Source organism: Molothrus ater, chromosome 3 (genome assembly GCF_012460135.2).
Source record: "Molothrus ater isolate BHLD 08-10-18 breed brown headed cowbird chromosome 3, BPBGC_Mater_1.1, whole genome shotgun sequence".
NCBI lineage: Eukaryota > Metazoa > Chordata > Aves > Passeriformes > Icteridae > Molothrus > Molothrus ater.
Window position 1 is genome coordinate 32,643,990 of NC_050480.2, and position 24,433 is coordinate 32,668,422.

The window sequence follows — 24,433 nt, forward strand, 5'->3', positions numbered from 1 at the left end:
GGAGCATGACTGGAAGATAGTTCAGCAGCCATCTGAGATGGGAGAAGGCAAAGCCACTGACGGAACACAGGCCACAGGCCCCTCCTTGGAGATTGCACTGAAAGTGTCAGGCTGCTCCTCAGTGGCAGGTCTGTGTTTCCTCTGCCCCTGACAGTTGTTTTTACACTCTCCTTTCTGCCACACTGGCCCAGCTCACAACCTGGTAACCACAACCAAAAAACAAAAGTATTTTCCAGCTGAATCAGTTTTCTTCTCAGATCCTTTCATGACTGTTCCTTGGGTCATGGCAGAGAAGGTGATGCAAAAGGAGGTGATGCCTCTGCTTGTCCTGGCACATTGACACAAAAACTCACCAATCTGAAGTATTTGTTATTGCTCTTAGTTTGAGTTACTGTGTCTAAATGGTGCAGTAGACAAACACTTCCTATTTCTAGATTTATGCCATATCTAAATAGTTGCACTGGCAAAATTTACAAGTGGAGGAGTGGTTTTGATAGCTTATTTTCTCAGCTCCCTAGAATGAAGAATATAGCAAAATGTCAACTCTTTCTGGTAAAATTGGCTGAACTTTAGCTTTTGACAGTCTAACAGGCTATTGTGGTATGAATATTTTACATTTATAGCCAACGTGCAAAGTCTCTGAGCACAGATTAGATTTTCATTAATACAGCTATATATCATCTTGCCACAGTGCATCAAAGTTCCCTATCCCTCATGAGGGAATCAAATAGGAGTTCAATTTCTTTCTTATTCTGAAGGTATAGAAAATATTTCTGTGATGTGTCTTAGTTTTGTTTCTTTTTCCCGCTCTTAAAATAACAAAGTATTTTAAAGTATTTTTATTTCAAAGCAACTTTCATTTTACGATAGTAAGTCTGTATTGGAAGTCTACAAAACATACTCTGTGCAGTATCCCTAGTTAGATCAGAGTTAACTATTTAAATATAGAAATAAGTTTGATATCTGCAAAGTTAAAGCTTATATTTAAGTAATAAATGAAATTAATGAACCTGGAAAAACAAGCTAGCCATGCAATTAGTCTTTTGAATAAAATACCACTGAGATGAATGAGAATTAAGGTGGTGCTTATGCTATAACACTAGGCTTAATCCTTTGCCATTTGTGTTAGTGGAGATGAATAAATTGTGAATTAAGATCAGTCCCCCAGACCTCAACCTTATTCCCACTGAAATTCTGAAGTTAACCTGAGCAGGTAGTGGGGTCAGACTTGTAAAGTAAAATCCTGAACATGGTAACAGGACTTGTTATGGAAGATGATTTTCTCCCTCACTATCCTACTGTAAATTTAAAAGGATAGCGTTACATCAGTTATCCAAACATAATCTTCACAAGCAGATGGTCTAAATTTTTTTAATAAATGAAGATTTGCATTCTGAAGAAAGTAGAATAATCAGAAGTGCTTAGATTTTCTATACCCAGGTTCATTTTGTTTTTGATTATTACTATCTTAGTGAGTAGAGCAACAATTTCATGCCCAAATAATCTTGACAGGTGATAGAAAAGGAAGTAGTTGTGCTACTCATGAGCTAGGAAGATTTTTCTAAGTATTAAAAAGTACTATATCATGCCTCAACTGATTAAGGGCCATATATGATCATTCAGATGTATAACCTTTAGTTCCTTCTCCCATCCCAAGGTTAACTACTTCTGTGTCATGGTTGACATCTTTGTAAAATGCACTTTGGGCTTATTTATCTCTGCTATGGCCTTTATACTCTTAAATTGCATGCTATGATATAGCAAACAACAAAGTAAGAGCTATTTTTTAAAGGTTATCTCCACAATATTGGTAACATGAATATAATTCCATTATTCAAGAGTCCCATTCAATTACAATTGTTGAAATGTCAGTTTGAAACCTTGAATTTGTTTTCCTCATAAATCTCTATTTTTAAATAGCTTCTAGATAACCACAATATCAGGGTGGCTCCCTTAAATATTAAATAATTATCAAGTAATCTTTTGCTTTTTCTAAGATCAGCAAAATGAACCTTCTTGGACATATCAAAACCTGTCTCTTTGAGTATCCTTTCTTCTAATGAGGCCTGAAGCAGGTGCGCAGTGGAGAACCACACAAATGACTATCTTAAATACTGTCTCTGAGCCTCCTACAAATGGTTTGTGATTCAAAGATCTGCTGAGCTAGGGATGTTATAAAGTAATTCCATGTCTTCAGTACCACTCACAGGTTTCTCTTCTTTTCTTCGTAAGTGTGAAAAGTCAGTGATTTGATAGTATGTTATTGGGGATTTTTTTTGGCATGGTATTAAAACATAGAAAGAACTTTCTCAAAAGAATAGAGAAAGAAGAGAAGAGAAGAATGGAGTTTTAACAGCACTGATGTTCCCAACGTCATTGCTTTTGCTTCGTGTGAGAGCAATTCCACTGGAATTTTTTTCAGTACTCCAGAAATCCCTCATTTCCAAATTTCAGGCTGCTGGCTGACACATTCTAGGCTCCAGAGGAAGGTCTTGGAGATGGAATGTCTTAATCTGAGGAAGCAGACTCTCTTTGCCCTTTTTAAGGGGCTCTTGAGCTTGGCTTAGCTTTTAGTGGCGAGCCCCTGCTGCCTGTGGAGCACGGGGAGAAGTACTCATGGCAACCCATGTTGCTAGGCAGATGGATGATTGTGTTTTGTTCCTGCTGCCGTGTTCTTGGGGATCCTGGCTTCACTTCCAGATATAATTAATGGTAATAAAGTCTGAAGGTTAAAATATATGGATCTCTAGGGCCATTTCTGTGCCTGGGTGGGATGGGGAACAGTATCCTGGCACTTACACATAAAAGAAAGATCTTTTTTCTGGTGCAGCTCTTTAGGCATAGTCCCAGAGGCTGAGAACTGCCAGCAGCTCCTTGACATTGAAGAATATTGCTGCAGTAAAGAAATGCTTCCTTTTTTCTAGCAACTCATTTTTATTGTATGTTCCGTCACTTTTCCTCAAATGCAGCTTTGTTGAAGCTGGACAGGAGGAGCTAAAGATCCATAGGATAGTAGCTGTACGTGAGCAGTAAGAGATATTTGCCAGGACAGTTCCAAGGCCATCCCATGGACTGAGAAGGGTTTGAGATGCTGCTATCATCAGCAGCCTTCAAACTTGATTTTCCCCCTTTCTTCCTTCAGTGTTTTACTTATGGACTCAGACAGCCACTGAGCTTTTTCCATCCAAAAGAACATCTCACCCTTCCTGCCTTCCCCGCTACTTCTTCCTCTCTTCTAATTGCAGGGTCCAACTTCCTGGATGTGCTGATTGAAATGCTTGTCAGATCCTTTTCTGAGTTTCTTAATAGGGCAGAACACTATTCACTTTTTAATGGATTGTATTTTTACTACCTCTCTGACTTATATTTGCTCTCAGTGAATGGCAGAGCCAGCACAAGGTAGAAGGAAGATATGCACCCAGCAGGAGGGAAGGAAGGAAGGAGAATACTTGGATCTTCTCCTTTCAGCACTGGTGAACTCCATATGTGTGAAGGAATCATACGCTGACATTTTATTTAAGAGGTCAGATTTTGGGCTTCTAGGTTTATTATTTATATTAAAAAATTAAGCCAATTTATGCACTTTTATGTATAATTTATGTACTTTTTGCTGTTCTGTAGGTGAGAACAGGAAGAATTAGTTTTTTGAAAGAAAGCAAAATGATGACAGGTAAGGTTAATCCAAATATACCAGCAGCCTGGAAGAGGTCAGTAGTAGAGGAAATAATGGAGGGCATGCCTGTATGTCTGCCTCTGCCCACTCTGTTAGGCTTCTCTTCATCTACTCCAAGCATAGGATCAAAGCCTGCAGTTACAAAGAGAACAAGCCAGAGGAGAAGCTGTCTTCCCCTCCTACACATGAAGGAAAGAGGTAGCTGCTCTCAAGTGTAATTTACCTAAATTCTTTAAAGATATTAGGAAAGATACGGTATAGGCAAGGAAAGACAGAGTCTTTTTCTCATTTTTATCTGGTTACTGTGTAACATTTGGTGAACAGCTAATGTTTAGATAATACTCTGTTTTGAAGAGTCTGTTTCTGAGTCACTGAAATCAGCTGCTGATCCCAGAGGAAGAATGGAATGAAGGTACACTTGGGTCATTCATGTCACACTGGTAAAAAAGGATACAGTGACATGGAAATGCCTTCTAAACAGCACAGATGTACCCATTTTGCTGCAGAGGAGCTATAGGTACAAGCCCTGCCACAAAATCATAGTTATCCACCTACTTTCTCTGTGAAGGACAAATGAATAGGCTTATTTGTGCCTTCAATTATATGGTCCCCAAGGACCCACAGAGTCAGTCCTATAGTGAAGGTCTTTGGCAAATGTTTGGAGCACAGATGTGTTGAGATGCTTGCAGTCCCGAAGCCATGGGGGGACACAGCTTTGTAGGATGTTATTATATCTCCTTGAACTTCTCTCTTTTACATCACTTCTCCCAGTTTAGACCTGTTTTTATTGCTGAATAACATTTCTGAACATATGCACGGAGAATATGCAAAATGTGTGATAGGACCCTGATAGCTGAGAGGAATGTATGTGATGAAATTAGGAGTGGAGGTAAGGGAACCTTATGTCTATGAGACTTCAGTGGATTCACGCTTTATATCGATGATGCTGGATTCTTTTATAATTTTCCTGAGATATCTTCTGACATTTTTAAAATGAAAAATCACAATTTTAAAAGGGTATGCTCTCTTCAGAGGAGCTCTGTAAAGATCTTGCATGCAGCAGCTGATATTTCAAGCTGTTGAATTAGTAGTTCTGGGTTTCCTTTTGTACTTGTCTGTGCCAAAATGTGATTAGTTGTTTCAGCCCACTCATACCCTTGGTTTGAGGTATCTGTGCATTAAGTTAAAAGGGAAGCAGCTATGTGGTTCAGGTCCATATATCAGGTATTTGATCTGCATTATAATTGTTAACATTTTTTTCCCTACATAGATTTTTCAAGATACATTGCCAGGAAATTTTAAAGCAGTGAGTTCTCATTTTGAAATGCTTTCTCATTCAGTATTTTGTTCTGCTCCTGGAGACAGGCAAGACTCCAAAGCCTGATGTGTTAGGAATTGGGAGAATAAGGACACTTGGCTGCAAGCTACTGAAGCAAAAAGAAACTCCAGGCTAGAGTGGACAATGCAAATGAAGCACTTTGATTTACAGTAATTGTCCCGAGTGGAATCTCAACAGCACAGGCAGGACAGTGCAAAATGCTGTTTGCTGAACTTTGTATGAGCTCTGAGTCAGTGAAGATCCGGTAGCTAGGCTAAAGTTATCAAACTTAACAAGTTTGATACAAACATCCGGGATTTGAGCAAGGCCTTTATATACTCACAACAACACTTTCCCCAAGGAGCTGTTCTAGCAGCTCACGAGGGTCAGAGCCAGCAGCTACTACAGCAAGTAGATGTTGTGGTGTAAATGACATCTCATAGCTGTGGTACACTTCACGATTTCCCCTTCCTTCATCAGCCTTTACACACTGCTTTTTTAACATCTCTCTTGGAGGACACATTCCTGTCAATGAGGAAAGCCAAGTGCAAGTTCTGGAGAAATTGCTGGGAAGATGTTAGAGGAGGATGCCCAAGTGGAGTTATTGTCTTACCACGTCACAGTTGCAGTGACTCACTTCCTTTCAAAATCTACTATGAACATGCAATGATCTCAAATAAATATGCATAATATGCAACACTTGTATTTATTTTAAAACTAAGAGCTGTTAATATTTTGGGCATGGATTTGTCATGAAAACCCAAGTAACTAGAACAGGATTTTATTAAGTTTTTTTTAGGAATATGTAGTAAATATTTTGAATTAGTGTAGCATTTGTAGAAGAGCTATAAGTGTCCTATGATGAATGATGTGGAAAATTATATAAGAAATCTAATGCTGGGCACAGTATTCAAAAACATGAAATTCTACATTTGGGGTAGGGGAGAGAAGTGGTAAGAGAGGTGCATCCTTGCCAAAACAATGTATTTTGTACTTTTCTCCCACTTCAAACACGTGACTGACCCACTACCATAGACCTCAATCAGGAAAGACAAGTTTTCTGTGTGGAGGGGTCAAGGGAATCAGAAATACGACCCCCCTAAGACTGAAAGATAAAGGTTTTTTCTTCTGCTGCTGCATCCTCTAAATTCATCTGCCATGCTATTCTCACCAAAATTTCTGTTAGCAATTTGAAAGGAAACAAATCTGTACTCCTGTAGTCAAACATGTAGTTTGAAATATTTAGTTACTTTTAATAAACTGCTCAAGTCAGTAGATAACCTTTCAGAGGGATCAGCTTTGTTAGAGAGCATAATCAGCTGTTTTCCCAATAGAATAAAGATGTATTCTATTGGGTATCTATTATAACCTCTTTACTGTGAGCCATGTTCAATAAAAAATGCAAAAATAAGTGGCTGAAAGACAAATAGCAAATGTTAAAATGTTCTAAAAAAGGATTTTTTTTTTAAATCAAAGAAGCTCTGTTTGTGCTCCACGTTTTTTTTAAATTTCAGGCTTCCATGAATACTGAGAACATCATTAACTGTTTGTTTGAGAGGTGGAATTGAGTGTGTGAGGAGGAGTCATCCACGCAGGCTTTGCAAAACTGAACATCTGACAAACAAGCACCTGCTGTAATGAGGACAAGGTTTTAGCTCTAGAAATTTCATAAATATTTATTTTCTAGGAATATATGGTTGCATCTTGCCAGAATATTAATATTTGTATTTTTTTTTCTACTTTCACAGTTGTTTTAGAGTCAGAAGACCCAGGCATCGCAAGCCTGTCTGCTAAAACTCGCAGCTAAATTTAAACTGCACAGTTTTATTTAATATCACTAAGACAGAATATTTTAGCTGTTTTGGCGTGATGGCATTTAGAATAAAATGTTCTTTCACTTTCTAAAGCTCAGACACATGTAAATCTCCGCAATTGCTGGGGAAAGCTGCATTTTTAAGAGACACTGAGTCCTTTGCAGAGGCAGGTTGAAGGGGTTCACTCGATGGCTGCCTGGAAGGGCGGAGGGGAGCAGTGGGGCCGTACAAGGGGCTCGGACACCCCGAGCCCGGCGGGGAGCGACGCCCGATCCCCGGCGCTGTGAGGATAGGCCCCGAGCAGGCCCGCGTCGCCATGGCGACAGCGCGGCGCTGCGGCCATGGCGGAGAGCGAGGAGAAGGGCGAGGGTAAGGCCGCGGCCGGGGCTCCCCTCGCTCTGGCGCCGGCGTGCGGACGGGCCGGGGGCCGGGCGCCACCGAGTGAGGCCCGCCCGCCGCAGGCCTCGGGCGACGGGAGGGGCGGCGGCGGCGCGGGCAGCCTTGGCCGGGGCAGAGGCACACGGACACGCACCGGGGGACACAGACACACATTTACACATACTGAAGTGCATACATACATACATACATACACACATACATACACACACACACACACACACGTGCGTTTGTGTGTGCGTGTGTGTGTGTGTGTGTGTATTGCAGTCTTTGACATCCTCCCGAGGGGAAGGCACTGATATCTTTCCTCTGGTGCCCAGTGACAAGACCCGAGGGAAAGGCCTGAAGCTGTGCCAGGGCAGGTTTAGGTTGTGTATCAGGAGAAGGTTCTATGCCCAGAGGGTGGTTGGGCACTGGAACAGCTCCCCAGGGAAGGGGTCACAGCACCACCCTGGCAGAGCTAAAGAAGTGTTGGGACAGTGCTCTCAGGCCCTTGGTGTGATCCTGTGCAGGGCCAGGAGTTGGACTCAGTGATCCTTGTCATCCCTTCCTGCTCAGCTCATTCTGTGATATTAGATATGTACGTGCACAAAGCTGTTCGTGCACATTGTGCATGGATGTGTGTATATCGGTGTGTGTATATGAAATATACACACGTGCGTATTTACACAAACAGAAGTACACCCACTGACTGCCCATCCCCTTCACGGCGGCCACACTGCTGGCTCTGCCTCAGGGCAGGGGCTGCTCTGCAGCACTCCCTGCCACAGGGGATGCCACCAGCCTCCTGTTGGTGCTGGCAGCCTTACGGTGGTGCTGCCACCACACAGGGTATGCCCAGGCTGGATGGTGACAAGGCTGACCCCCCTGTCATGGCATGGGGTGGCTGCCAGGGCAGCCGTTGCTGGCTGATTGTGGCCTCTCACAGTCGTTTCTGGATGCATTGGGCTCTCTCTGCCAGAAAAAAAGTAATCTGTGCTCCTGATAGCACCATGGCTTATTTTTAGAGGCCACTGTGTTCTGCTTTATGGAGTGTTGCCCGAAATTCTATTTTATAGGCTAGAGGTAATTCCTTCTTCAAGGATATCTCAGTATCATTTCAAGGAAAACATATTTTCTGTAAAGCCCACAATATTGTGACTTCTGAAATCCATCCTTTCTGTAACTAAACTTGTGTGTGTTGCAATAGTTTATGAAGTCTGACATTGTAATAATTGAAATAATGTAATCAATGGATTATTTAATATTTTTTCGGAAACAATGTATGCTGCAGAAAAGTCTTGTCTAAGTGGTTGCAGTGGATGGTGCTAAATGACTAATTGGATTTTTGTAGAAGTATTTCTAGCTACACTTTGCAACATAGATATCTCGAAGAAATTAAACAGTAAGACATGTAGCTTCCTTGAGGACTGCTCTTAAAGTGGTTTTTTTAAAATTTGTTTTAATTTTTGTTTAGTCTTGTGGAAGCCTATCTTTTGCATCTTTCTAGTGGTGCAAGTGAAGCTGAGGCACAGTAGCAGAGGTGGATAGAAATGATAGGATAATAGCCTAGAAGTCTGCCAAACCATCTGAGATGAGGGAAGTAGTGTTGGGAAGCCTGGTTCCATATATTTTGGGTACCCATATGGATAATATTGAGATTTTGTGCTGTTTTGTCAAGCCACAGCCAGAAACATTTGGAGAAGGAAGGTCATGGATTTTTGATTGCTTGATTAAAGACTTGTAAGACCTTTTTTTTTTTTTTGTAGTTTCAAAATGAGAATACTTTTAAAGAAGTTTAATTATTGTATTACTAAAGACAGACCCTCTTGGGGATTTTTTATGCTTCATGTTTTTTAACATCCTATAAAACACTATTCCCAGTAGAGTTTTAGATGTCATCTTCTAGAGGAGAATTGTAGTGTCATCCTAAACGACCTTGACCCATAAACTCCATCTCTGGCCTGACCAGTGGATCATGGGAAGTGACATGCTGGACTTTAGTTTCTTATCTGTAGGATGAGGACAATAACTCATGTCACTGGGACAGTAGCTTCTGTCACTCAGCAGAATCCCAGCCTGCTATTAGGCAAACCAGTTGTTTATTGCCTTATAAAGGTGCCTCATTACTGTAAACATGGCTGAGGACAGCTAACACTCAGTGTCTCATTAACAGAGGCAATCCCTTAGGATTAAGTCACTACACCACTTCAGAGTTGCTGTTAGCCTTCCTGCTGATAGCAGTTAGAGGGTCAATTAGGATTCCCTGATTCTGGATTCACACAACCATTGTGCTTCTCTCCAGCAAGTACTCCACATCTATGCAAGCTGCAGGTTTAACTTTATTATGCTTCAAAGTAATACCATTAGTTGTATTGTCAAATAATTAGTCCTTAGGGCATTCCTCTTGGTGCTTTGCAGAACTGTAATTCCACCAGCTTTCCTGGAAAGGTTTCCCTTAGGTCCTATTATTTCCAAGTTCAGTCTTCTTCGAAGTTGAAATGCCTGCTTAAATGTTTTACAGAGATACATGATGTACACAAAGAAAAACAGTGGGAGGCCAAATCCTGCTACCTCTTGTACATGTTACTCACATGAGTATTACCCTCCAGCTTACGCAAATGTTGCAAATAGAATCTTGTATGTGCATAAGTGTTAATGGGACCATGCCCATACTGTATGTAGCTACATGTTTTATGTCTGAATTTATATCCCTACGTTTGTGCTTTCAACAATGTTTAATGTTTTTTCTTCACACTCATCTGATTATTCTAGAATATTTGTTTAATCTTTCACTTTTGTACATTTGTCTCTATCTTCCCTCCTATAATTTGGTTTCTTTCCCCTTTTCTGCTACTTATTTCAGTCTGTCTGTTCTTCCATTTGCTCTCAGATACTGTCTTTGTAATTTGACATAACATGTCAGATTTTCTAAGTTTTAATACTTCTGATCTCAGTACTGAGGTTGCTAGAACCTGAAAGCAAAATGTCAGACTGGTAGTGCCTCAAGTACAACTAGACTGAAGACAAATTATTCTCCATCTGGGATTTAAAAAAAATCACATGAAAGTACATGAAGGAGAAAACGCTTCAGTGTTCCTGTATCATTATGGAAATGTTATGTAATTGATCGGTATTAGAGTTTTTCAAAGACCATATTCTTTGTGCCAGATAGTGCATACTTAAAATGCCATTAATAAGTCATGAATTTTAATCCAAAGGGAAGTATATTGAATAGTAGCTGAGCTGCTACTTCACCCACTTACACCTGTATGGAACCAAACACCTGGTTGTGGATAAGAGGTGTCCCCAGAAAGTTGCTTGGTTCTGCTGTGAAGACCTATGGAGAGTAACAGTTCTGCAAGGATGGTTTTCTCTGGTAAATGATTAGTTCTAGGTAGCAATTTGTAATCAGGCCTCACAAAACCTCTTTGTGCCACGGATGAAGACACACCGTCATGTGGATCTTGGAAAAGAGTTTTCACTCCTATTTTAGTATGTGAATACAGTAACAGTGTGTCATACATGTCTGCTCTTTGCCTGGCCCAGTTTGCTGCCTGGCATACTGGTGAAATCAGAGATACAGGAGGTAACATTTGGGAAGAGCTAGTTACACATTTAACTACTCCCCTCTTTCAAAGAAGCAGAGTTACGCCTGTCTGCCCTGCTGAATCTCCTCGTGCCTGGAAGGAGGATCTAAACCTTCCTGTCCACATCACCTCACCTGGCTTTGCCTGCCTTTTGTATTGCTAGAGATACTGGAAATGTGCTATCACTGCTCATTCTGTTTAAATGCTTTGAGTCAAAGCTGAGAGAGCCTTGTAGCTGCTGTGAGCACTGTAGGCAGTCATAACCATTAATTCTGCTTGAAGCACTCTTAATTAACATGAAAGTTTCAAACCCAACACAGAAAAGCACTTAAGCTGTGCACGACTTAGGGGAATCCCACTGAAAGGGATGATGCACATGATGCTGAAGCATGTGAGTTCTTTTAAGAACTTCTTATACTAAGGATTTTAAAATGTATTTTTGAGAGTTTCACAAATGAGCAGCAGCATTTCAAAGGTACAAAAGCTCTGAATTAAACACAATAAACCTTCAGGCTAAAGTCATCCATCAGACAAATTATCTCTAGTTTAAAAAGTGGCAGTGTTTAATTTATGAGGAAAAAATACAAAATTAGTATGAGCTGTTAAAAATAAGTATCTTTCATAGGGCTCAAGCAAGAAGTATTTCAGCTTTAGAAGAAAATCCGAATATATGAGATTACTTAGGAAATCACTGTGCAGTTTTATCACAGTGGAATTTATAGATGAATGCTTTGAATATTTTTATATCCTCTTGTTGACATTGCTGTAAGAAATTACATGAGAAGAAAGGTTTATAGTCTTTATTAGACTGTAATGCACCTTGACATGCACCCTGACATCAATCTGATTTATGTTTTAATATTTGTACTTATTTGAGAATGAAACAAAAAATAAACTATGTCAATCTCCCATGACAAACACAGGTTGAAGATCTGAACCTGTTGGCTGTACTCCCACAGCAGAAATTGATCTCAAATGGATGTAGAATAGGTAATTGCAGATTGACAGGTTTCTTGTTTCCATGGTGCATAAAACGGCAGAAATTTTTTAGTTTGGTTCTACTTCTAGCTGATTTAGTGCATAAAAAATTGGATGGTGTGCAAAGAAAGGCTTTAAACTTTTTTGTCTTTTCAACAATGCCAACCATTGAACTTGAGAACTCCCACAAATTATCTTTCCAACAATAGTTAACATGTTATTAAGAATTTCCATGTCTACATACTAATTACTCTGAGATCTGAGGGGTTGGGAGGCTTTTTTCAGCTTAGCAGTACCTGTATTTTGTGTGAACAGATACTGCTTTGTTGCTATTGGCAATAAAATGTGTTGGGCAAAAGATTGTGGAAGGAAAATGGTTTTTTGGATAACAGAAATGTGACATGAACCTGTTGTCAGAGCCAGTGTTTAGCCCCCAGCTGGGAGGTGGCCATGCAGACAGGGGTGTTGGTAAAAGCTCTTGGCACAGGGAGGGGCTGGAGGTCCCACACCAACCTCAGGACTGTGTGCTACCTGATGGGTCCCAGCAGTATTTTATAAATGGCCTTAAATTGTCAATGCCCAACTTTAAGAAAATACAGACTCCCAACTTTTTGGAAATGTATTGTCTTTGCTGTTCAGTGTTGCTGTTCAATGCTGTTCAGGGTGTGGGTAGGATGTGACAGCCTTATGAATGTGACATTGAAGGGATTTTCTTGAATCCAGCCTAGGGCTGTACAGAGTCATAACCTTCAAAAGCTCTCCAAGTACCATCTTAAAAATGGTAAGGATTATTGTGTCACTGGTGTAAGCTCACAGGAGGTTCTGGTTCTGGATGGTCAGGAAAATTAGAAATGAATTCTGAAGTTAATTTTTGAACAGCTTGTGTACTTCTTTTCCAAGTTTGCTAACTTTTTCCTTTAGCTTAGCCTGCCTGAAATGATGAATGCCAGAAGTGTCTTATTCCCTATTGATGTTAAATGTATATGTCAGTTGTCAGCTGAAATGCTGTTAAAATTCAGAATATTACTCTTAGGTAAACAGAAAGAAAATTGGAGGTTTGTATTCATTCATGGTATGTAAAGGAAGTGATTTAGCACTGTAAGCGATACTTTCAAGGCAGTGCCTTAAAAGCCAAGCAGCTGCAGCAGCAAACCCCTGTAATTCCTTGCCATTTTGTTTCACCCTAACAGTCTTCCTTTGCTTGGGCAAAGACAGAGTACTGCAGATGGAATTGCAACCAGTCTAGAAACAATTTTTTTAAACCCATTTAAGACACCAAATTGAAGGGTTTCTGATATATTACATAATAACAGCCTGTATTAAGTCATACTTAAACCCCTCATTCTACCATTATGTTGCAGATTCAAAAGAAGAACATTTACATACTGCTCTGTTCTAGTGCAGTACTGTGGTACTGCAGTTAAACTTCATAATGTCTAATGTTTAAAATCAATTACTTCTCAGATCCAGTTGATTCTGGTGCCTGGTTCTGGACCACTGGTTGTGTGCAGAGGCAGTTCAGGAGGAATATTCAATTTAGGAGATATTTGCTGCTGCCACACATGCAATCAAGCGTGCATTGTCAGTGACAAGTGACATGGTTCCCTGTTGGGACTGTCCCACAGGGACATCCTTGGCAGAGTGAGCTGCTTTATTGGGTCCCACAGCAGCATGTGCATTGCCACATTTTGGTGGAACTTGGTCTGGTGCATATGCGGGTGTCAGAGCTGTCCTTTGCAGCTCTGCCATCTGCTTGCGGGGCCAGCACTGTGGAGAGTGCAGGAGAAATGGAGACAGATGACAGATGCCTTCTGTGACTGCACAGCACAGCAGCAGACCTGTGCTCTGCCAGTGTCACAGCCTATGGAAGCTGCTCTTTTTCAGCTGCAGCTGGAGATACAGCAAGACTCAGCATCACCAGGAGAGCTATATATCCTCACAGGGTAGGTTGCTGTTGGGGATAAAAGAGGATGTAAGTATGGGCTAGACATAGCTCTTTCATTATATCCCAGGTGTGCCTGAGATGAGGGATATAGAAAAAATTGCAATGAGATTACTGTTTTTGCCAGCTCTGAGCTGCCACAAGAGTGCTGGCTGGTGCAACTGCCAGAGTTGTGATTTCAGGGATGTGTGAGACATTTCTAATGGAGATTTATGCTGAATTTATCTCTGCCTTGTGAAAAGGGACCCTGTATGCAGCTGGTATTGACTTAAAAAAAGTATCACTGTTATTCTTTGCAGGCTAACTAATGTTGAGCACTGACATTTCTTTCACTTCACTGTAGGAAGAACAACATCATGAAGTATAAGATAATCATTGCATATTACCTATGAATCACAGGTGTGCAGGAAGCAATCCAGATCTCTGCACTGAATGGACTTCCTTGCTTTCTTTGGATGATTCTCCAGTCATCACATCACATCATCTGCTTCACATCTCTTCAAGAGAAGATCTTTTGTATTAAAAGGATTTCCCCCATCATTCTGCAAGTTAGTGTGACAAAGCATGTTGTTTCACTGCCCTCAGTGTTGGCTGCATGCAATAGCAACTGTTTGGCAACTTGTCTGTGGATGCCAGGTAGCAGGAGAGCTTTGCAGTTAGAGCTGGACCTGTGTAAATGACCCCAGGTTTTGTGAAGTCAGACTTAGCTGCTAGTTGACTAGCTGCAAAATGAGGCTGTGCTTTGCTGGCTGAAATTCAGGTCATAATTGAGACCAATTAGGTCCAATTTGGATACATGATTCTTCTTAAGAGTCCTTATTGCATACTGCTTCCAAAGTAATCATCTGCAACAGTTGTGAGGCCTGTGAAACAAGTAGTGTGGCTATGTCTGACTGCTTGGGAAGAGAAGACAGGGAGGGCCAGGTCCTGAGAGCTGCAGTGGAACATTTCATGCTATGCCTCTATTGTTGCTTTAAAAATGTAACAGCTACTTCTGGCATAAAATGTTTGACAGCTTATCAAATGAAAATATGTGTCTCTGTAATCCATGAGTCAGTAGCTTTTTCTGTCCTGTAAAACCACTGTAACTTTCCCATTCCAAGGTCTTGAGGCCCATGTCATCAAACTTCCTTCCAAAAAGTGCAAAAAGGCTAAATGGACTTGAGGAAAAAAGAATCTATTTCAACATTTGACCAAATACTAGGGTGAAAAAAGAAGAAACTGGCTTTTCTGCAAGGTCTCTGCAACAACAAATGCAGAAAGTGTGGACAAGCAGGCTTGTGTGAAATCTGGGAAGAGAGAAATCCCCAGGGCAAGGGTAGGTGCTGCTGTATTATGAAAGATGCTCAGGAGGACTGCCAAGTGCTTCTGCTGTAAGTAATGATGACTCCAGATTCATTCAAACTCTAAGAGATTATCCCTAATTTTTATTTGAGGTTTGAGCTTACACAGAGTGCAGCCACTACACGCATTCCTTCTATTTCCCAGTGTTATGTATTCTCCAGAGGGTATAGACAATAAGATGTATGTTACAGTTCACAGCATGACCCTGCACTATTTACAACAGGGGTGAGGTGACAGTGGGTCAGGACACAAGGAATAAGGTGCTTAAGAAGATCAGGTCAGAGCATTAGCTCTCACTGTTGAGTATTTCAGAGCTCAGAAAGATTTTGTACTCATGGTGATAAAAGTCTTTAAGCTGTAGCTACAGGGAAAGGTGCAAGACTGAGCTATGAAGTGACACAGCAAGGTGTTTGTCACTGGGCACGAGCTGTGGTACCCCCAGAAAGGGACCATGGAGCATGGCAGGAGGACCTCAGGTCTGCAGCACCATGGAGCAGGAGCAGAGCAACAGTAAATTGCGATAAATTAGAGCTGGAGAAGGGCTGGGTATTTGCTTGTGCACTTCTTGCTGCTTAAAGGAGGTAATCACAATAATCTCCCTGCACAGTGCCATCCGGGCTGATCAAAACAGAGAGCAGAAAACCTTCCTCTGCAGCTGCCTGTGTAGGAATACAACTTGCATTGCATTTTCTGGTGGGAAGGTTTCTTCCCACTGTCACTAGCAAGGTAGTGGATGATGACCTCCACTGGAATATTTTCCTTGTAGATGTAAAAGGAATACTCTAGAATGGCTTAAAAATTACTCATTAGAAAATGTGTCAGAATGTCTTGCAATTTTAACTGCCAATAGGCCAACTTTTTTGATTTTTTTTCCCTGGACATGCTGGTAAGTCCAGAACACTTAACCAGCAGGAGAATCTGGAGCTGTAGCCAAGTTCTGGCCCCAGCCTACACACTTTCAAGACCTGGGCTAGCCCATCTCTAGGTGCTGCTATGGGCCACTGCCTGGGCTTGTGGCAGCTCAGGAATCCCCACCAGACTCTGTCTCATCTTAATTGCTTTGACCTGGAACATGGTGCATGCAGCATCCTGGATACATGGTCATACCAATGAGCCAGCCGCTGTACCTCCATTTCTCCTCTCTGGCAGATGTGGATCAAATCACAAATTCATTCTGTGAAGTGCAAGTAGGGACGCCTTCCATATCATCCTACCAAACAAACAAAACCAAAACCAAACCAAACCAAACCAAAATACCCTTGACAAAGAACACCTACCCCGCAAAAAAAAAAAAAAAAAAAAAAAAAGAAGAAAGAAATCACTCACTCATCAAACCTCAGTTCTTCAGGTTTGAGAAGACTGAACTCCATCATAGTATAGGCAGGTAGTATTCCTTGATCATGTCCCAGGATTGCAGGCTTTTCTGCTGATGCTTATGAAGAATGATGGTTCAGTATCTATAGATATATATGCAGAAGTGATATCTATCTATCTATCTATCTATCTATCTATCTATCTATGCATTTCTACACAGATTGTGTACAGTAAAACATCAGGGCATATTTTGTTGAGCTTTTCCTGGGGTACATGAGGTGCATGGATTGATATATACCTATGGTGCATCACTCAGACTAGCTGCCTCCAGGGGAATGATTTTTCCTTGTAGTGTAGTTCCCAGGACTGCGTAGGTTGAGCTTGCCCTCACCAACGAGGTGCTCAGGAACTCTTTGAGCAGCAGGAAGAAAGGATTTTCTTCGCTTTGCCTGTAGGGCAGGCACATGAAGAGAGCCAAAGATACAGAAAATTATGGTTTGTTGGTCCTCTCCAATATATAGACAATTTTGTTTTGGAGCAAGCATCTCTTGAGGAATTTGCAGAGCTAGCAAGGGTATCTCTCATATTTTGCCCTTTTCCATTCTCATGGGCAAATGCATTACCTGTAGAGAGCCCAGGCAGTGGTTGTAGTACCACTGGGGCTTCATGCTGACATACTTTGCCATCTGCATTCCCTGGTTTCAAGAAACACAGAATTGAAAAATGTAGACTGAGGACAGAGGAAACAAACAGGATCCTGGTCAGGACATGGGAGTCAAGTTTAATAGAGCAGCTGTTGAAGGTGTTATATCATAATCACTCAGGGCAGACAGGTATCAATGATCAAGGACTGAGGCTGCAGATGATCTCTGTGAACTGCATTGGGCCCAGTCTGCCCAGACCAGACCAGGGAAAATAATGGCATCTTGCAGGAGCAGCCAGAAGTGACATCATTAAAGTGGGCTTGATAACCAACAGGAACGTGTACCATAAAGGAAATAAATATTTTTCCTGCTGATGAACAGTCATGTCTGATTCAGAAGGGAAAGCAGTAGACAGGATTGTCCACGACTCCAGCACCTTTGGGGAGAGACCACTGGGACAAGAACTTTGTCAATGGTGGTTATTCCCTTTCAAATCAGTGACATTTTAGTATGAACTGTGTTTAGGGGTAGTGTGAACTATGAGTTTAAACACCTTTGGAAATTCTAGGTGATGGAAGATGCTGACTATGGCTTCTTCCCCTGCTTGATGTGGCATTCTTCATGTCCTCTTTTGTTCTATGTTACAGTGTCAAGTAGTTTAAGAATTTTTTTGAGCAACTAGAAGCTTGACTGCTTATCAAGGCAACAATGGTTTCTACACTTTGTTTCTCAGCAGTTGAATGAGTTGTTAATTGCCCCATTAATTTTGTTCGTTTTGGTTCCCACATGTATTGAAACATCTGAATCTGTGGTAGATTAGAATGCAGTGGCATTTAAAATGCCATCTACTGAACAGTCAAAACCCAGAGTAATATACAGAATATCTTGTTTCATTAGGTAAAAAAGTTACTGACTAGCAACTTGTAACTTCAGTAGTGCTGCCAACAGACTAGCACAAACTAGATATATTTTACAAATTGATGTATTATTACATTTTTAAATGTCAAAGTTGAAATGCATAGTTGCTTTATAATGCTTTAATGAATTTGTATACTTCTTCAGGACATAAAGATATTTCCATTGTGCTTGATCTGAACTCTTATTTTTTTATTGCTATCAGAATTCTATAAAATAATTTCATTTTTGTCGCCAAAACTGGAGTCAAGATAGTGCTTTCTTTTTACATCACTATTTTGCCCATGTTACAAATATCTTATGTAAAGGAAAAATTATCTTATGAAAGAAAAAATTGTGTTTAATATTTTTCTCTCAGAATATGAAGTAGCTTTTGCAGTTAACTTTTTCCACAGCCTTCATCAAACTGACAGCCTGTATCTTAATATCAGACATTGAATTATTTACCTGATTTTTTTTAAAGTCTATTTGCTGTTGGAGGTTTTTTTTAATTGCTGTTCACATCAGGTGCCATAGGGCTGTGCAAAGATCATTCTGATTGTTCCACTCTGAAGGCTCTGTTCTGTGTATCTATTTTTAAATATTTTTTTCTCTGTTAGTTTTCCATAAGGCAGTTACTATGGTGGAAACAACCAGGTAACTTCAGCTCTCACTTGTACTGCTATTAGGGGAAGAGATGTGACAGCAGCATGAGGTGACGCTCTCTGTCCAAGGTTGCTCACATCCACAATGATGGGTGTGGGATTTTGGTTTTGTTGGTTCACACTGGTGATGGGCTTTGCTTCTCATCTGGAAGCATCATGGTGTATGCTGTGACAAACATTAGCAATGGGGAGCAATGACCTGGCTAGTTCTCAACAATTCTGAAAAACATGAAAGAAAAAGCTTTTGCTGTTCTTGAGATTTCATTTCTGCTCCTTTGCATTTTTAGGAATGCTTGAAAGTGACCTCTGTGTAAACCAGTTAAGCTTTTTTTTTTCACACAGACTAAAATTCAGATTGCCTGAGTATAATCTGTGATAACATGGGATGCTTCTTGTGTAGGAGAGAAAGCATTATCCCTCTCCTGAGTCTGCAGGCCATAGCTTGCATCCCCGAGCTGGAGAAGGTGATACAGGCAGTGAAGACACCAGCTTGGTCAATTCTTGGGGACTGATATATATGAAATTTCACAAAGCTGTGTATATTATCTCTTCACATAATCCAAATGTCTGAACTCAGGTGACGCATTTCCCATAGGTGCCATCAATACTTTGCATCAATCTGTTTTCTTTAGATTGCCGTTCAGGAACAGGTTTACCCCTTCTTTGGAGGAATCAAGCTCCATAAACTTCTTGTTTTTCCTCAAAATCTTCTTGATTTGTCTTTTTAGAATGCAGACTCTTCAATGATAACATTTCTTAATTACTTAATTATGTATCACAAGACACAATGAAACAACATTGTGTATTCTGCAAGCTTGCAGCTTAATCCTATTGTTCCTTTCTTTGCTGATACCTAATTTATTAATATCATACATGCTACTGCAGGTACAGAGTAGAGAAGACAATATTTCTCTTACCTTGATGTTTTTAGAACATGGCATACAATTGCTGGTTCAGCATATTAGGCTGACTGTACATTTAGCTTCCTCTGAGAAGGAATTGAGGTCAGTAGGCAAAAACTTAATGCATGCCTTTTCCTTTACGGACCAGAAGGATCTTGCCAATAAGTCAGATTCAAGTGGCCTCAGGATGGTTTTCTCCATGGTCCTGCTTCTCAGTGATTTCCTTAAAAAGCATTAGTTAAATGCTGTAAGGTTTTCTTCTTTGGGGTGGGGCAAGATTTCTGAGTTATTTTTGTGTCAGCCAAGCTCCCTGCACTTCCTATGAATTCAACCCAAATGTTTGTGGCAGAATGATGGTATTATCAACAAGACTTCATGTTATGAGACCATGATGGCTTTCCCTTTTTATTCTGGAGACACAATGCCTTGATAAAACTGATTAGCTTATTTGAGAGTGTTTGAGAATTCACCTGTACAGGTGATGTTGAGTATTGTGACAGCTTTTGAATATCTTGACCGAGGTGATGGTCCAGTTAGAACTTGGTTAAAAGCCTGATTAGAGCTCATAAGAGCTCATTGATAACCTCCTCAGAGTTTGCATTGTGAAGTCTCTTAAGTCTCTTGCTGTTTTTATTCTTTATATATGAGCAAATATACATGGTACCCTTCTTCTCATTAGAACTACTGTTAGTTTTGGATGTGTTTGTTTGTTTGTTTTTGGTTTTGTTCCCACCATCCCCCCCCCCCCCCAACCCTCCCCCCCAATTCTTATGCCCCTATTTCCATTTGTGGTTTTGGAAAGGATTCTGGGAGAGGTCATGTGAAACAGTGTCTGCAAACATCAAAGGCAAATCTGTTTTGGTTTTTAGTTCGTCTCTTTCATCCTAAAAGCATGCCAAGAGTGGTCATAGAAGTCTTATGGAAGTGTTAGAGTAGAGTAGAGAGAGTGGTTAAAAACAATAAGTTGTATCTGTGAGCAGAAATAGAATGCTGACAGAAGCTGAGAGCAGATTGCAGTGGATTTAAAGGTGCACAGTTTTTCATGTGGCTGCCTGCACAATCACATCCTCTCCATTACCTTCTTAAGAATGTTCCTTTTTCTTCATGGCAATCTTTGTATCTCATTCTCAGTTCAGCTGACAGGACCAAGGTTGCTGTCTACTTTTTTGGTTGAAATAGTGGCTAGTGAAAAAGAGAAGGAATGGTGCTGGAGTATAAAGCCACTGATAAGATTTTGTACTTTCAGCTGATAAGCCCTAGTTACTGGATGGGGAAATCTACCAAAGACCTGTTGATAACAGCGCTTTAAATAACACTGAAATAACAACATGTAAATGACTCTGAAACTGTCACTGAGTTGGGGTTGCCTGGTTGTGTCCCTTGTCCCTTCAGACTGACGAGTTCCACAAGGCAGGCCCACATGAGAAAGGGTTCCTGTTGGCAGAGACCTCAGAGATTTTCTCACACCTGCCTGTAGCCACAACATAGTACTATGGAAAGAGGATGGAGTAATTAATAATTGATAAGATATCCACATGCATATGAGAGCTTAAATATAAAATTGACACACAATAGGTGTGTTTATTAAAACACACCTAAGTTAATGTTTATAAAGACTAATGTTCCAGGTGTGTGCAGTAACATGAAGTAATAAAATCAAGTCCACCAGTACTTCTACAAATCAAGCCTTAATTTTACTCTTTTAAGTAACATAAAAAGAGTTTAAAAGTATTTCATAGTGTAAATAGTTCATCAGGATGCATTGGGACTAAATCTTTTCCTGTGAGCAACATACAGTTGCTGCTCCCAGCATTTTAGTGGTTGTTTAATGCTCTTATCTTATAAGTAATACCTCTTATGATAACAAATTTTTTCTCTTTAGTGAAAGAAAGGGCAGGCTTTCTGAACCATCAGAGCAACTGACCCCTAGGAAGGAAAGAAAGCAAGCTAATACATTAAGTGAATGGTAGAATATAGCAAATTGTATCAACTAGAAATCCCTTTTTAAAATTCTCATTACTCAAGAATCTGGCAGAGCCACATCTCGCTAAATGGTTTCTGTTCCCTACAAAGGCTGAAAATGTGTTTTTTGGAGAAGAAATGTCACAACTGAAGCAGGTATTCTGCTTAAGAGCTGGCTTCAAGTGGGCCTCAGAGTGCTGAGGAAAAGTCTGGACAAGCTGAAGAGGGACAATTCATTCTGCAAGAACCATCAGAATTAACTTGGGAGTCCCAGCTCTCTGTCAGTCTTACTTAACTGGCAGTATTGAGAGGTTTATCTAGTTCACACTAAACAAAATGGGAAAGTAGCAAAGGATGGTATAGGAAAGAAAACTTGATAGTGAATACATTTTCAGTTAATGTATCTGAGAAATAGATTTTAAGACATTTTTTCTTCTTATTGCATATGTGGTAGGAAAATAAATTAGGATGGGACAACATTGATAAGTATCTCAAGCATTTTAACAGCATAAAAATGGAAATAATACATCATACCTACAGGATTTCTTTGAAGGAATAAATAGATGTAGCTATTGGAATCCTTTTTGTCATGCTATATTTCAATGTTTATTTAAACCATTACAGAGAGTGAGGTAATTCCATCCTTGACACTGTATATTGTTTTTTAGTTAGTAGAATAAATGAGTGAAATCTTCTTCTGTCAGAATGTAGGTATTTCTGTTCTGAAAAACTGCGAGAACATTGTCCATGAAACTTTCATTGATCTACCCGTGGTGGAGAGTCTTCTTGTACAGAGCGATTTCAGTACATTAAAGCACCACATCCACTGAATTAACTATGTGTCTGATCTCTTGATGCCCCTCTTGAATAGATAATTTTAAAACTTTACCAATTTCTTATCCTGGAGTTGGAATCCGTGTACTTTTCCCTCACAAAGAGAGGTTTAGAGTGAATTGTAGAATTTTTCAGATCAACAGCCTTGCCAGCCTGAACTATGTTGAACATCTTTGGCTTTCATTCCTGGAGGGAAGACAACAAATTTAGCCAATAGCTTATTACATATTTACTCATCTCACAGAGAGGCTTTGAGAGGACAACAGTATATTATGTTTTCTTCCAGGGATATGGCTCTTAGTCACAACTTCCTCTCAGTTCTTGGAAGAGATATAGATTATCTGGTACCTAGGTTAAATCAGGTTCATCTCATTTCACGACTTTTCTTTATCAGGCCTCTTCAGAAGGTAAGATTAAAGTGTACTGTCTTCATGGAAAAGAGCTTGCAAAGACTGGATGCTTATAGAGTACCTGCACTTGAAATCTCTCCCTGCCTTCTCTTGGCTAATTTTTATTTCTATTGAAGTCTCATACATCATGCCAAGAATATATAGCTATAAATATTCCTTCAATGTTTCTCTATTTCAAGTTGTAGTGTACAATTGAAGTGCCTGATGTCAAGAACTAAATCTGAGTCTACATGGGAGACATGATGCAAGACTCTTTGAAATAACCAGTAAACAAAACCCCATCAAATTTAGTACTTTGATAGTCTTTAGGGACTTTTCCACAAGGTCCACTTAGATTTAACTATGGGGTTGTTTTTTTTTTTTTAGTAATTAAATGTGGATTTTACTGGCACATAGGCAGAGAAGAGGTAGACATTATTGTCAGGCTGTGAAAAGAATACAGTTTGTCCTGTGCCTGGGGACTGCATGGGGCTCCTCATCCTCAGTGAGCTCCAGTCTCCAATCCAGCACACACATACCTGCCCATGCTTCCATCAGGGGCATAAAGTCAGGGAGAGGAATCCTCTGAGGACTTCAGTACCAAATACAGATGGAAAGCAGCAGGCAGCTGTAGCTCTACATCTAGAGGGGATGTACCTCTCCTACTTGCAGAAGAGGTTCCTCATCTGGGTCAGTCCACTGTATTGAAGTGCTTGTAGCCTGGGATGGGCTGGCCTTGGCCGGGCACCCTATGCAGCCTCTCTCTGCCCTCCTCAACTGCACAGGAGAAAAAAACACAATGAAAAAGCTCATGAGTCAAGATAAAGAGAGGGAGTTCACAAAGCCAATGTATCATTCAGCTATGTTCAGTTCTGATACCCTTTGTCAGCAAAATGACATTTCTGTCATGAGGGCAAGAAAGCAAATGAAAAAAGTTAATGCACAATACAGTCCCAGGGGTTCCCAAACTATTGGGATTGTAGAAAACTAGGTATTGAATTTATTATGCCTGTAAGAAAACAGATCTGGTGACTTAATTTTGGCCTGAGCTGCTCAACAGCACTTAATTCCACATCAGCTAAAGAAGGAAATGTATTGTCTACTAGAGGAGAGCTTTGTTTTACTTATTCTATTGAAAATACAGAAGACAAGTATGAAAATGAGAAAACAAGTGCCCCTCATACCAATCTCAATTTGGCTGTCATTCAGATTTTCCCTCTGGAATCTCTGTGGAGGCTTGGGGGCTGGCTTAAGAAATGCTGCCTCCTGGGAGCTGGTTTGCAAAACAGAGTTTGGGGCCGTGTTTAGCCACAGGGACCAAGAAGTCAACTTCACGTCACTTTGCTTCCTATATTCTGTCATTTGGAGTCAAACTAATAAATGGGCTACCAGTTTACTATTTTTTTTACCCTGGCTTTCTTGCCAGGGAGATTTCCTTTTGAGATAGACCCATTCCCCTCCTTATATTTTTTTCTTCAGAATTTATTTCCTGGTTCTTAGCTTGCCCCAAGAATGCAATTTCTGGCTTATGTGACATATATCTGTGATAACTTGTGGTTCTGCTTTCCCCATTCTTTGAGATTGAGATATAAAAAGCAAATGCAGCAAATTACTCCTTCTCCTTTGCTGAGATTGTCCTTCCTTTCCAAACTCTTGCTATGAATTATTTACCATGAGCCATATTCACTGTGCACAGACCTTATACATCTTATCTCTTTGTCCCTGGTTCTCAGCTTTTCATACATTATGACTAACTGAGTGGACATGAGAGCACTTATGTTTTCCTGGATGCAGG

The 24,433-nt window shown here is 40.4% G+C and overlaps 1 protein-coding gene across 4 annotated transcripts in view; it reads left to right on the top strand.

Moving 5' to 3' along the window:
- The first annotated feature begins 7,103 nt into the window (after positions 1–7,103).
- Positions 7,104–24,433, top strand: part of EFCAB2 (EF-hand calcium binding domain 2) — a 36,690-nt gene continuing 19,360 nt past the window's right edge. For all 4 annotated transcript variants that reach the window (XM_036381079.1, XM_036381078.1, XM_036381076.2 and 1 more), the window contains exon 1: positions 7,104–7,174. In XM_036381079.1, coding sequence (XP_036236972.1) covers positions 7,147–7,174 — 28 coding nt within the window. In that variant the 5' untranslated portion in view covers positions 7,104–7,146. The remainder of the gene's footprint in view (positions 7,175–24,433) is intronic.